The following is a 15,075-nucleotide window of genomic DNA, read 5'->3' on the forward strand; positions in this document are numbered from 1 at the left end:
ACCTATTACTAACACCATCTATGAGTTTTTGAAGGCATTACTGGATCGAAACAGTTACATCACAATCTCAGAGCTTTGATTCACTGCCACCTCAAATTCAGTCCCACCATCTTGTAGAACTTAAAACAGAAGGACTTGAAGAAGTTTTTGGTAGTGTTACGTAATCAACAATATATTAGTCATGTTATAAATTCAAACCACTCTCGTTATCCTTTTTCAAGTCACTACCCCCCAAAGTTCCGCTCCACCATCTTGCAGAACATAAAGTTCAGTGACATATAGGAGTCTTTGATGGCTTTTGAATCATTAACACCATTTTCTAGAAGCCTTTGAAAGGATTTCTTGCTTGAAACACCTTCAGCACTATCCCAGAGCTTTGAATCACTACCACCTAAAGTTCTGCCTGACCATCTTGTAGAATTTAAAATTGAATGGCCTGTAGAAGTCCCTGAGGGTGTTGAGTGTGGCCTGTGAGACTGGTGGGTGGGATTGACCCTTAGATGACCCTAGGCAGTGTGGCCAGCCAGTCTTCTCTCTCTTTACCAGACACGGAAGCCCCTTGGTTACGTTGAAGAAAAAGTGCTTCTCTGTGATTACCTTGCGAAGTCCAAGGAATTCCTGTTGAGAGATGGTGGAGAATTGGTTTTGAATTGGAAACATAAATACCAGTTTATATTCATAGGGAATTTGAATACATAGGCTGGTGGATAGTCAATTTATCAGATGTGCATTTCTGTGATTTCACTGCGGAGCCCAAAGAATTCCTGTTGGAAGATGGCAGTGTTAGTTTTGGACTGGAAACATAAATATTTGCATAAGGAATATGAATACATAGATTGGTGGATGGAGAGTATATTAGAGGGGCTTTTCTGCAGTGACCGTGTGCTTCAGAGAATACCTGTTGAGAAATGGTAGTGTGTTAGTTTGTCTCATGCATTGATAGATGGACAAATAAATAGATAGACCGATAGATTTACATGAAGTTATTGAAGAAGTGTTTTCTATGACTTAGATGACATTAGGCAGTGGAGTCGCCAACTCTTCTCTCTCTTTACCAGGTATGGAAACCCTTTGTTGACAATGAAGAGGAAGTGTTTTTCTGTGATTACCCTGCCTAGGCCAAGGAATTCCTGTTGAGAGAGAGAACAGTGTTTTAATTACTGTGGTATTGGAATACCGTGTGTCAGGACACCAATATGGCACATGTGATGGCAACATCTGTCTCTTACCTTGGTGGATAAGCAGAGGGACAAAAATGTCAGATTTGTGTACAAATCCATACACATGGAAATGTACACACGTGCACTCACACATTTGGTTGTTTACAGAGAAGGGTGACAGTTGTTGCTGGGGTTGTTTCACTGCCATTTTGGATTTACTTCTCCGAACAGCATGTTAGTTTAGCGTGGATAAATTTATATTTAGTGGCAGGCAGAGACAGACTGACATTCAGAGAAAGTTAGTAATGATTATTTAAGTTACCCCCGCCAATAACGTACAAGCCGCCAGCACGTGTGTAATCAGGCTGCCATCCATCCCCATCAAACACTCACCATATCACTGCACACACGCAATACAGTGTTTATCAACGCATATTTGACGCTTATTGCTGGTTCACCATAACATCATCATCAACGCATATTTGACGCTTACTGCTGGTTCACCATAACATCATCATCAACGCATATTTGACGCTTACTGCTGGTTCACCATAACATCATCATCAACGCATATTTGACGCTTATTGCTGGTTCACCATAACATCATCATCAACGCATATTTGACGCTTATTGCTGGTTCACCATAACATCATCATCAACGCATATTTGACGCTTATTGCTGGTTCACCATAACATCATCATCAACGCATATTTGACGCTTACTGCTGGTTCACCATAACATCATCAGTAACTGTACCTCCATAACGGATCAAAATGCAGCTCAAATAACTTTATCAGTTTGCCCTAGAAAAACCACCTGAATTTTTATACAGTTCTTGGGAAACCTCAAATAGATAAATGGATAGATAAACATCCCTTGTAGAGCCCAGCTTGACAGACAGACAGACAGAAAAATCTCAATGCTGCTACAAAAGAGAGAGAGAGAGAGAGAGAGAGAGAGAGAGAGAGAGAGAGAGAGAGAGAGAGAGAGAGAGAGAGAGAGAGAGAGACCCAAGCCAAGTTTTCGTCAATGGGGCTGGAATGAACTTGTTGAGCTGGACGGCCTGGGATCACAAAAAATCTTATTGATTATCCAGTCCATGATCATTTTTATTTTTATTTACTTTTGAGAGAGAGAGAGAGAGAGAGAGAGAGAGAGAGAGAGAGAGAGAGAGAGAGAGAGAAGGAAGGAAGGATGGGAGGAGAAGTGAGAAGAATGGAAGAAAGGGAGGCGAAATAGGAAGGAAGGAAGGGAGGAGCGGGAGACAGCAAGCGTAGTGAATCGATCCCATCCATCTCATCCCAACTCAGCCAACCTCATTCCAACCCACAACCTCAACCTTTACAACCTATCCCCACTCCAATCCTAACCTTAACCCTCTACAACCACCAGTAAAGTGCGCTTTGCGAGGCGCGACGAGCGAGCGAGCGCTATGTTATCACAATTTCCCCCTGATATAAAATTATACAGTAGGAGGAATCCCCAATATTTATTTTCTAGAGCCGATGCACAAAAACACAGTGTTACCACGGATTTTTTTTAAAATTTAATTTCGTAATAGAGGTGTTCACTGATTAGAACCGAACACTCCCTTGGGAATTTCGATATCCCAAAGGGTTCCTGCGCCGCGTGGCGGTTGGGTCGGATCGTACCGGGTCGGGCCGGGTCGGACCAGGCCGCTCATTTCCAAACTCAACTGAGAGCAATCATCGCTCGCTCGTTCGTAATAATGCATTAGTTTAGTTCATTAATGATGCCTCTGAACAATTTTATTCAGCTATCAGTGAAGGGGTTAATAAATGCTAGCATCCAACCCTTCCAGTACACAAAGCCTCTCCTACTCTGCATAAAATCGTCTGGCTGCAACAGAACTAAACAAAAATACGTCATGGTAGTGAAGGGGTTAAACCTTCACGCCGAGGGTCTCTGTAAAGCTGAATAAAACCATCAGGCATTATTAAGACAACTTTGTTTACCTGAGGGAAAACATTGACCTCTAAAGGGTTAACCAGACCAACACCACACCACCCAATACCAGTTCACCCAAACCAAACCAAACCCACCAAACAACCACACCAACTCCAAGTCACCCAAACCAAACCAAGTCCCACCAAACTTAACCAAACCAACTCCATGTCACCCAAACCAAACCAAACCCACCAAACTTAACCAAACCAACTCCATGTCACCCAGACCAAACGAAACCCCACCAAACTTAACCAAACCAACCCCAAGTCACCCAAACCAAATCAGACCAGTTTCAACCAAATTAATTCCCAACTAAAGAATATCAAAACAACAAAGAACACTCAGAGAGTGCAACACCCTTCTCCCCTCTTGGTCTAATAGCCGCACATCTGATTTTACCTTATGACACTGACCATTCGATTTACCCTCAAAATTGAGTTGCATCATCCTTGCCTGACCCATAATCCTTGCACCACGTTTGATCCAAATTGCATCAAAACTGTTTAGGTTGACCTTGCCCTGCGACTAACTGTTCTCAAAATTCAGTCCCTTTATCCTTACCTAACCTTTCTCAAAGTGTGGTGTAAATAGAATAAATCTGTTTAAACTGACTTTACTGTGTGACCTTTAACTTTGACCTATTATTTAAAAAAAGGTTATTACCTTGGCTGATCCTCAACCCTTCCACAAGGTTTGGTCCATATCACATCAAAGTTGTTTTAGCTATTTATTTCGCACTCAGGCACATTGATCGAAATTTGACCTTGCCTTATGGCCTTGACGTTTGACTCATTGTTCCCAAAATCGAACTGTTTCCTTCTTGCCTTACCCTCAACCCTTCCACCAAGTTCTGTCTGAAGAAGATTAAAACTTTTAATTTACCTATCTAGGTCAAATATTGTGACCTTCAGCATTGACCTATTGGTCTAAAGTACAATAAATCATCCTGTTGACTGACCCTTAACCCATCCACGAAGTTTAGTTAAAATCGGGCAAAGTCCTTTTGAGCTGATCACTGAAACGCACACGAGCGCACATTGGACCAAATATGCCACACACCTTCAGTTTGTGTGTGCGAATGTAATAAGCTTGCTTAAATATACACACATCTACACACACCCAAACATCCAAACCCAGACTTATATAAACCAACTCCCAGAGGACCAGATCCAGCACTTTGGAAAAGGGGGGCCGCGATCTTGTTAGAATTACTATACTTTAGTCTGTTTGACTGACCTGAGCACCTGAGATGTATGGGACAAGTAGGGTGCGTTTGCTTCGCGGCTGCTAATTGGCCGCCAATGTCACTGAAATAAATGCAGGCATGTATTGTAGTGCAAAATGCGGACGTCGGTGTACACCGTGGGTGGATTTTATAATGCAACATGCGGACGTAGGTGTACACCGTGGGTGGATATTTTACTTCAAACGGCACTCATCGTTTTATAAAAATTTATAATTAACCTCAAAATTTCTTTCATAACAGTAAACTTTAAAAGCTAATTTTGACCCCTTTAGCTTCGGAAATTATTCTATATTTAAACTGGTTGCTTCTATTCCAGGCAATTTAAAAATATAAATATAAATGTGTTAAAATAAGAAAAGCTGTAGATTTACATCATCGGCGACCAATCAGCAGCCGCGAAGCAAACACACCCTACTTGCCCCATACATCTCAGGTGCACAGGTCAATCAAATAGACTATAGTAAGTCCAATTAAATAATCAAATTACAATGCACTTCCTTTGCATTAGACACAGTAGTACACTATCGTTGGCAGGTGCAAGTGCTGTAAGATGCAGGAAGATATTTAATGCATATATTTTCGTATAAGCATTGTTTTTTTAGTATAAGCAATTATTGGACTGCCAAAAATAGGTGTGCTTACTCACCCCGCCCCCCCCCCACCTCGTCAAGCCCCCCTAAATCCGTGCTTGCTCCATGTTACCCAGACGCATTAGGTCACGCCAAAATTACCCAAAGTAACTCAGACTAAACCAGACCAAATCAGACTTAACCAAATATACCCATACTCACTCAAAAATATCGCAAATCACTGAAGTTAAGCCAAAAACTCACTTGCACTTTGCAGAGCTCAGCGGCTGGGTCCCGTATAAGATTCTCTCCACTGACGACGTGTATGGCGGACCTGGGGAAGTAGTCCAGCCATCGCTGTAGGTGTCTGGCGTACAAACCCCCGCTGATTGGCCCCCACTCCGAGTTGACCAGGCCCGGGGACGCCCTCACGAACGCCAGCTCATCGAACGCACGACGCCACTTGTGTTTATTGCAGCAAGGTGAGGAAATATTAAGCTTTACTATAGAAGAGAGAACGATATTACTGTAGAGGGTGACAGCTTGTGGCCGTGTGTGATGTTGTGGTATTTTGTTCCTGATGGAGGGGCAGAAGGAGATAGCCGGGGTGCTGTATATATCTCTAGTAATTTTACCAGCCTACTTTTACTGGGCTATTAAAGAAAAGGATGAATTGTGTTGGGGGTAAGATGTCGTGGGTGTATTGGCCCCCACTCCCAGTTGGACGGCCCCGAACACGCCTCACCAACACCAGCTAATCCAACGCACGCCGCCACCTGCCACACTTACCACTGCATTTTATTCTGATTACTGTAGTGGGCGAAAAGGATATGCAGAAGTGAGATATCTAGAGGTGTGGTAAGGTGCTGTGGTGTGATTTTGTGGTATTTTGCAGTGGACTAATTATTCTGATCACTGTAGTGGAAGAGAAAGATAGACAGAAGTTAGATATCTAGGGGTGTGGTAAGGTGTGATGTGGCACATAGCTGTTACTAAGCAGATATTAAATTTTTCTTAAAGGTATAGCAGGGTATCTAATACTAGTTTATTTCCTTTATTTGGTAACTTATTAATCGAATGATAATAATTTATTTATCTTTTAAAAATTGATTTCGCCCATTATAGAATTTAAAAAAGTATTAACTAACATAAAGGGTAAATGTCAATTTTAATTTACATTCCCTTCAAGTATAACCGCAACTGCTGGCACAAAATTTAGCCAGAGAAAATTCAATTTACTTTTTCCAGTTCTCACTAATACAAAAAAATAATACACACTGAGACCTACCAAAGTTAAATTTTTTTACTTATTTATTTGGGAGCACAAAAATTTTCATATGTAATTAATTGAAAAACAAACATTTAAAGCAAGAATCAAACTTATATTTATATAAGTATATGGGAATTTGACCCTGTGTTTTGTATATGTTGTAGGTGAGATAAGCATGTCCGATAGTGGAAGATTTCGGTTGAGCTCGATTACAGGTGAGTAGGGCTGTCGCTCCATATTTTCCTTGAGCCCTGTGTCAACTCGTACATAGGGCGGTTTTATATATGTATATATATATATATTTATATATACATATATATATATATATATATATATATATATATATATATATATATATATATATATATATATACATCTCTCTCTCTCTCTCTCTCTCTCTATATATATATATCAGGATAAAATATGAGGGGGATTTTACTATATTAAAAAATTTTAGTTTTTCATTTTTGCCTTAGGAATGTTGTGGTATTTTGCAGAGTACGATTGCTGCTTCTGGTGTTACTTCCATGAAACTGATATAGCTCAGAGGCTGAAATATTGCTCTGGTATCTGTGTCTGGTATATTTTCTACCTGATACAGCTAAGTCTGGTGTGACCCTGAAATGTGGCTATAATGTGGGTCTGTTTTGTGGGACGGTGGCTCCACGTCCCTCTCATTGCTGACCTTATGGCAAAGAGAGAGAGAGAGAGAGAGAGAGAGAGAGAGAGAGAGAGAGAGGCATGTAATGTGAAGGAAAAATAGGTAGATGGGGAAAAAGAAATGTAGGGAGAAAGAAGGAAGGAAGGAGAGAGAGAGAGAGAGAGAGAGAGAGAGAGAGAGAGAGAGAGAGAGAGAGAGAGAGAGAGAGAGAGAGAGAGAGAGAGAGAGAGAGCTAAGCGGTGTGCAGACATGATGGCGTCAGGCTGTGTGAAAGAAGGCTTTCCTCCCTACTCCTTCCTCCTTTCTTCCTTTTCCCTCCATCTCTTCCTCTTCCTCCTCTCCCTCCCTCTCTGTCTTCTGCTTTTTTCCTCCATCTCTCCCTCTTCCTCCCATCTTTCCTCCATCCTCTCTTACGTCCATCTTACCTCTCCTTCCGTTTCCCATCCCCTCCTACTTTCCCGTCTTCCTTTCTAGTTTTTCACCCTCCCTCCTTCCCTCGCTCTTTCTCTCTTCCTCTCATTCTTATATCTTTCGTGTGTGTGTGTGTGTGTGTGTGTGTGTGTGTGTGTGTGTGTGTGTGTGTGTGTGTGTGTACACATGTATGTTGTGTGTTTGTGAGGGATCTGCCTAATAGGGAGATTGAAATAGGGATATATATATATATATATATATATATATATATATATATATATATACAGTAGAGAGAGAGAGAGAGAGAGGAATCGTGTGTAAATATGTAGGCTACTCTGTATGCGCGTTTGTGTTTGTGTGTGCATGTATTGTATGTGTGTTTGTATATGTGCATGTGTGGTAGTTAGTGGTTCGATATATGTATATACTGTATGCACACTCTCTGCTTGATTGTGTATGTATTACGTAGGAGTGTGTGTGTATATGCATGTTTATGTGTGCGTGTATGTTTGAATGTATGTGTATGTGCTTGAGTGTATTTATGTATGTTTGAACGTATGTATGTATGTATGTATGTATGTTTGTATGTTTATATGAATATATGTATATATGAATGTGCGTATGTATGTATATTCATCACACACGCACATAACTCATTCATCACCAACCCTTTCATCACACACTGTCTTCATGTCTCTGTCTCTCTTTGTGCCTTATTCCACAACTCACCTTCATCTCTCTCTCTCTCTCTCTCTGTATAAATAAATAAATAAGTTAAGGAAATAAGAGAGGAATTAGTTGGTGAAGAACAGGGAGGTTTTAGGAATGGAATAGATTGCGTAGATCAGATATTCATTCTTAGGTCTTTAGTGGAAAAGTTTGTAGAGAAGGGAAAGAAGTAGTATGCGGCATTCATGGATCTGGAGAAAACATATGACAGGGTGGATAGACAAGGAATGTGGAAAATATTAAGAATATATGGAGTAGATGGGAAGGTGTTGAATGCCGTGAACAGTGTGTGTGAGGCTGCTATGGCTGCAGTGCATTTGGATAGTGAATTGATCGAATTTTTCTATTTAAATGTTGGACTGAGACAGAGATGTGTCATGTCTCCATGGTTGTTCAATCTGTATATGGATGGGGTTATAAAAGAGATACAAGGTAGGGCAGTGGATGTTGGAGCGGCTTTAATGAGAGAGGACGTTTGGAAACTCCGTGTACTGTTGCTTGCAGATGATACTGTGGTGTTAGGTGAAGATAAAGGGGAATTGAGGCTTGGTGAATGAGTTTGGGAAAGTGTTTAAGAAACGGAGTCTAAAGGTGAATGTAGGAATAATTAAAGTTTTGGTCTTCGAGAGAAATGAAGTCACTGAACGTACAGTGAGGTTGGATGATGAGGAAATGGATAATTAGAGTGCATTTAAGTACTTATGTAGTGTGATGAGTAAGGATGGAATTTTGGAGGGTGAAGTGCTTGAGAGGGTACAACAAGGAAGAAAGATTGCTGCTTCTTTGAAAGCAGTGATGAGAAACAGGGAAGTGAGCATGGAAGTAAAAAAGTCGCTGCATGAAAGTAATGTGATACCAACTCTAACGTATGGAAGTGAAGCTTGGACCTTGTTGGAAGGGCAAAAGTCAAGAATGAGAGCAGTGGGAATGAGTAACTTGAGAGGAGCAGGTCGAGTTACATAGAGAGACAGAATAACAAATGAGGAAGTGAAGGAGCATTGTGGTGTGGATGTGGATGTGACTGAAAGCGTTAGGAGAAACACAATGAAGTGGTTTGGCCATGTGGAGAGGATGGAGAGCGAGAGTAACGAGGAGAGTGTATATGGGTGAGGTGGAGAGAGAACGAGGGAGGGGAAGGCCAGGATGAGATGATGGGATGGAGTGGAGAGGTATATGAGAGGGGGATGTTTGAGCTGGGAGCAGGGCAATGAAATTGCGGGGGACCGGGTGACATGGAGGCATTTTTTGTGGCCATCCCTTACGGGATTAAAGCATCTGGCAATAGATACACACACACACACACACACACACACACACACACACACACACACACGCGCACGTATACTGTGTGTGTGTATATATATATATATTGTTACGGAACAGCGAAAGATAATGAACACTTCAAGTGAGAATACTAAAAATCACTACTGTCCCGCAAAGTTCTAGGTTCAAAACAAAAGAGTTAGGTAAAATTACAAGTTAAAGTTTAATGCTCAAACTAACAACTAAACATTCAGGACTCATAAGGATAATGTAATGGCAAAAAACAGGTTAAATATATGGTTAACTGCAATAGCCTCTATTAACACGAAATTAGCAAGAGTAAATTTATCTAAGTCAGCCCTGATAAAATGAGAAAACCGGATAATGCTCAGTTAATGCAAGATATATTATTACAGATACAAAATATTATTACTACTGGCTGACGGTAAAAACTTTACATTAATTACAAAAACCTCACCAGGCCTACGAATTAACACCTTATGCTATACAGTACAAGAAAAAATGTAATAACACTTATACTCAAATTACACAGCAGCTACATGGTTGGAGACTTCCTGATCACTCACAAAAATAATAACAACTGTACAGGGGAGGACAGAGATGTGAACAAAATGAGGAGTAGATCTAAGTGGCAATTAATGCAGAGACTGAGCTCATTATATAGGGGCCGGCAGAGCTTGATACAACTTGTAAGAAGGACGCGCAAATGAAGCCATAGGGGACAAAGAGTTGACACTCCTGCTCTGAACAACAGAAAGAACGACTTACTCTACTATAAGGGAGGAGGGGGGGAGTGAGGTAGAACACGCACTATGGAAGCCACGAGGCGAATCGTGATCAAACATGCAGCATACTGTACGTTAGAATTATACAAAGGATGATGAAATCATAGGCTATGTAACACCTCCCCACAAAGAAAAAGAAATTTACAAAGGAAATTTCTTATTACTCTAAAACAATCTGTCTAAAGTCTAGATAAGCAATCTGCAATAACATTTTCTTTCCCCTTGATATGTTGTATGTCTAATGAATACTCCTGAAGAAGTAGACTCCATCTTGTCAATCTCTGATTTTTATCTTTAAACTTACTAAGGAATTTCAGTGGGTTATGATCGGTATAAATGACTATGGGGTCAAAACCAGAACACAAATAAAATGAAAAATGCTGTAAACCCAAAATCAAGGCCAAAAGCTCTTTCTCAATAGTTGAGTAGTTCTTTTGAGGTGGAGTGAACTTCTTACTGTAGTAAGATACAGGGTGTTCAATACCCTGATCATCCTCTTGCAGCAAAACAGCCCCAGCTCCTGTATCACTTGCGTCAACAGCCATCTTAAAAGGCTTAGCAAAATTTGGAGTAGCGAGCACTGGCTGACTTAATAGGATAGATTTAAGTTTGCTGAAAGAGGATTCACAGTCATCGGTCCAGACAAATTTAACTCCCTTTTTCAGTAGGTCTGTAAGTGGTGATACAAGAATTGAAAAGTTAAGAACAAATCTCCGGTAATAACCTACCATTCCCCAAAATCTTTGTAGCTCTTTCCTACTTTTAGGTCTGGGAAGATCACTTATAACCTGAACCTTAGCTCCTGGTGGTACAACGTGTCCATTACCAATTACGTACCCAAGGTACTGAACTTTAGCTTGACCAAACTCACACTTTGATAAATTAGCAACAAGATTAGCCTGAACCAAACGCTCAAGAAATTTACTGACATGGCATAGGTGATCTTTCCAGTTGTCACTGAAGATTAATACATCATCAATATAAACAACACACCCTGCCAAACCCTCTGTTACAACATTCATGAGCTTCTGAAATGTGGCTGGTGCATTCTTCATACCATATGGCATTACAGAACATGCAAAAGTCTTTCCTAGTGTTACAAAACATGAGATCTCCCTAGCACGTTCAGTCATAGGTACTTGCCAGTATCCCTTTAACAAATCAAACTTACTTATGTACCTAGCCTTTCCGATCTTGTCTATGCAATCTTCCACACGAGGGAGAGGGTAAATGTCTGTTTTGGTTATCTGATTAACACGTCTGTAGTCGATGCAAAGCCGCTGTGACCCACCTGGCTTAGGGACTAGAGTGACAGGAGAACTCCACTCGCTCTGACAGGGCTCAATCATCTTGTGGTCCAACAGGTAGCCAAGCTCCTTCTGGATGAGAGGAACTATCACTGGGTTCACACGGTAAGGAGGCAGTTTAATTGGCTTTGCGTCTCCAACATCAACATCATGCATCAATACAGTGGTTTTTCCTGGAGTAGCACGGAACACTTGCGGGTACTCCTGCAGTAATGCCGAAAACTCCTGCCTTTCCTCGGGAGCTAGATGAGAAAGCTTAGTCTGGAGATCATTCATGATATCAGGATTCTTCCCCAAACTATCACTCAGGCTCATGCTGCATGGGAGAACTTCACTTGCAGACTCGGGTGGAACAGCTACAGTGCAGACTGGGTTATTTTCGTCCCGCCTGTGATATAACTTTAGCATGTTGATGTGACACAGTTGCTTGTTCTTTCTACGATCTGGTGTGGCGATGACATAGTTGACATCACTGAGTTTTTTCTCCACGAAATAAGGACCACTAAACTTGGCTTGAAGAGGTTGCCCATGCACCGGTAGCAGAATCAAAACCTGATCTCCTGGCTGAAAGTGGCGTAACCTGGACTTCTTATCATACCAAGTCTTCATCTTCTCCTGAGCAGCTCCTAAATTCTCTCTCGCCAGCTGTAAAGCAGTGGACAGCCGTTCTTTGAACTTCATCAAATACTCCAGCAGGTTGACGTCATCTTCCTCCGACAGCCAGCATTCCTTGAGTAGCTTAAGGGGTCCTCTCACTTCATGGCCAAACAGTAGTTCAAAGGGTGAGAAGCTCAGTGATTCATTTGGAGATTCTCTTGCGGCAAATACAACGAATGGAAGACCTTTATCCCAGTCTTTCTGATGTTCCAAATAGTATTTCTTGAGCATCGATTTGAGTGTTTGATGATATCTCTCCAACGCTCCTTGGGTCTTGGGATGGTAAGCTGAAGACGTGATCTGGGTGATACCCAACTCTTTCAGAGACTGCTTGAAAACATTTGACATGAAATTACTTCCCCGGTCGGACTGTACCTCCTTGGGCAGACCAAACTTTGTGAAGAACCCTAGCATTTCCTTAACCACGTTCTTTGCTGAGATATTTCTAAGTGGAATGGCTTCAGGATAACGAGTAGCCATATCAATCAGGGTCAACACATAAGAAAATCCTGAAGAAGTCTTAGGAAGAGGGCCCACAATATCCACCAACACACGGGTGAATGGCGCCTCAAAAGGAGGAATGGGAACTAGAGGTGCAACCTTTTCGGTCTGATTACACTTCCCCACAACTTGACAGGTGACAAGACTTACAATACCAGGAAATATCTCTGAAGATACCTGGCCAGTAGAAGTGTTTCAAAATGCGTGCCACAGTCTTCCTCACTCCAAGGTGTCCTGCCAAACTGGAATCATGAGCCACTCTAATGATATCCTGCCTACAAACACGAGGGATGACAGCTTGATGTACAACCTCCCATTCACAGTCGGCTGATGCTGCTGGGGGTCTCCACTTCCTCATAAGTACTCCTGACTTTATATAATAACAAGTAGAAGCACAAGCTGACTCTTCCTCACTGCAAGCAGAGTTAGCTAGACCTTTCAACTCAGGGTCAGCAACCTGCAACTCAACCAACTCTTGACGAGATAAATTATCAACACTACGGGGTACTGCCTCATCTGGTGAGTGGTCCAAATTAGCAAGAAAAGTGTCAGCTAGGATAACATCACCATCATCATTATCCTCTAAATCACCAGTAACTTTAGACTTAGCCCTAGTGACAGCACATGCTGAGAACACATCAGGGATATCACAATCCTGGGTCGCAGTCACCGGTTCACTAGACAACTGAGGAGCTGGACACACTTGACTTCCACCAATATCATTTCCAAGTAAGAAAGTTACACCTGACATTGGGAGTGTCTCAACCAACCCAACCATAACGGAACCATTAACAAAACCAGACTCTAAATTCACTCTGCACAGAGGGACAGAGAAGTAATTATTCCCTACACCTTGTAAGATTACAGTTTCATCAGAGGAATTAACATTAGAGCCTAGAACACTGGTCAGCATAAGGGATTGGCAAGCACCTGTATCACGATATATTTTAACTGATTTCCTGTCATTACTCTCCAGAGGACTGAGAAAACCATCAGACAGGAAATTAGCACATGAACTCTTGAGAGTGTCACCCACGTCACTGCTCAAAAGAGGAGCTTCATCATGAGAATTTAATTTACCCCTCAAAACAGGTTCAGTTAACTCAGTTAAGGAATTCTGGGAACTCTCAAGGGTGGATACTAGACCAATTGACTGAATATTTAAAGACTCCTTTTTGTTCACATCACGCTGTCTCCTGAAACATTTCTCCGTAGTATGACCAAGCTTACTACAATAAGTACATTTACTTTTCTGAAATCTAGAGGTGAAGCTGGTATTTACTTCCTGAAAAACATCATCTATATTCTCTTTCCTGTTACCTGTACTCTGAGTAGAGGCAACGTACTTACTCTCAGCCTTCCTTTTTTCTTTAGAATATCTCTTGTGAGTGAGAACATATTCATCGCTAAAACTGCAGCATCAGACAAATTATCTATTCTTTTCTCATCAAGATATAGGCTTACATCTTTATTAATACACCTTTTGAAGTCCTCCAGCAAAATCATCTGCTTAAATTTATCAAAATCAGAATTTTCATTCTTTGAATTTAACCACTGCTCTAACAGATCTTCTTTGATTTTTGCATACTCAACATGGGATTACTTATCTTGCTTATAAGTTGTCCTAAATTTTACTCTATAGGCTTCAGGAACAAGCTCATAGGTCTTAAGAATCAAGCTCTTAACTACATCAGATCGTCATACGTGAAAGGATTGAGCTTGCTGGTGAATCTCTTGAGTGTGTGGAAGAGTTTTGTTATTTGGGAGACATGTTGTGTACTGGAGGTGGGGCTGGAGCTAGCTCTGTGGCTAGGGTGAGAAGTGGTTGGAAGAAGTTCAGGGAGCTCTTGCCTCTCCTGACATTGAGAGGGCTCTCCCTACGTGCTAAGGGGTCTTTGTATGCAGCATGTGTTAGGAGTGTAATGCTGTATGGCAGTGAGACCTGGGCAGTGAAGGAGGAAGACATTCGCCGGCTCAGACGTACAGAAATGACAATGATTAGGTGGATGTGCAGTGCGTCCCTGCGTCCAAGGTCTGGAGGGGCTGGGTTTACAATGGAAGAGTTGAGAGGTAGGATGGGACTGGAGTGTATTGGTGTTGTGATGAGGAGAGGTAGATTGAGGTGGTTTGGACATGTGGAGAGGATGGGGGATGATAACTGGGTGAGGAAGGTGAGAAGTGTTAATATTGGGGGTGGGGTTATGAGGGGTAGACCGAGAAAGACATGGGATGAGGTCATTAAGTGTGACCTTAGGGTTAAGGGACTGAACAGGGAGGCTGCAATGGATCGTGCAGCGTGGAGAGCCGCCATTAGGTGACCAAGGCCGACACATGCAAGCATGTTGGAGCCTTTAAAAACGAAAACGAAAACGATGATCCTGAGGCAAAGATGCATAAGTTACTTGAGCTTTACCGGTGAGAACAGTTTGAAGGAGTACTGGCCAATACTTTTTGGGCCAATTAAAACCTGTAGCTACCCTCTCAAACAACTGAAAATACTTTGTTAAATCAGATTCATTAAAAGGA

The 15,075-nt window shown here is 41.6% G+C and overlaps 1 protein-coding gene across 1 annotated transcript in view; it reads right to left on the bottom strand.

Moving 5' to 3' along the window:
* Positions 1-384: 384 nt before the first annotated feature.
* Positions 385-15,075, bottom strand: part of LOC145393835 (heparan sulfate glucosamine 3-O-sulfotransferase 6-like) — a 56,807-nt gene continuing 42,116 nt past the window's right edge. The window contains exons 6-7 of the mRNA XM_080267879.1: positions 5,209-5,416; positions 385-618 (exon numbers count right to left, since the gene is read on the bottom strand). Of these exons, the coding sequence (XP_080124005.1) occupies positions 385-618; positions 5,209-5,416 (442 nt within the window). The remainder of the gene's footprint in view (positions 619-5,208; positions 5,417-15,075) is intronic.

The sequence above is a fragment of the Coenobita brevimanus genome, chromosome 25, assembly GCF_032717465.1.
Source record: "Coenobita brevimanus isolate Jiangsu-jjx chromosome 25, ASM3271746v2, whole genome shotgun sequence".
Taxonomy (NCBI): domain Eukaryota; kingdom Metazoa; phylum Arthropoda; class Malacostraca; order Decapoda; family Coenobitidae; genus Coenobita; species Coenobita brevimanus.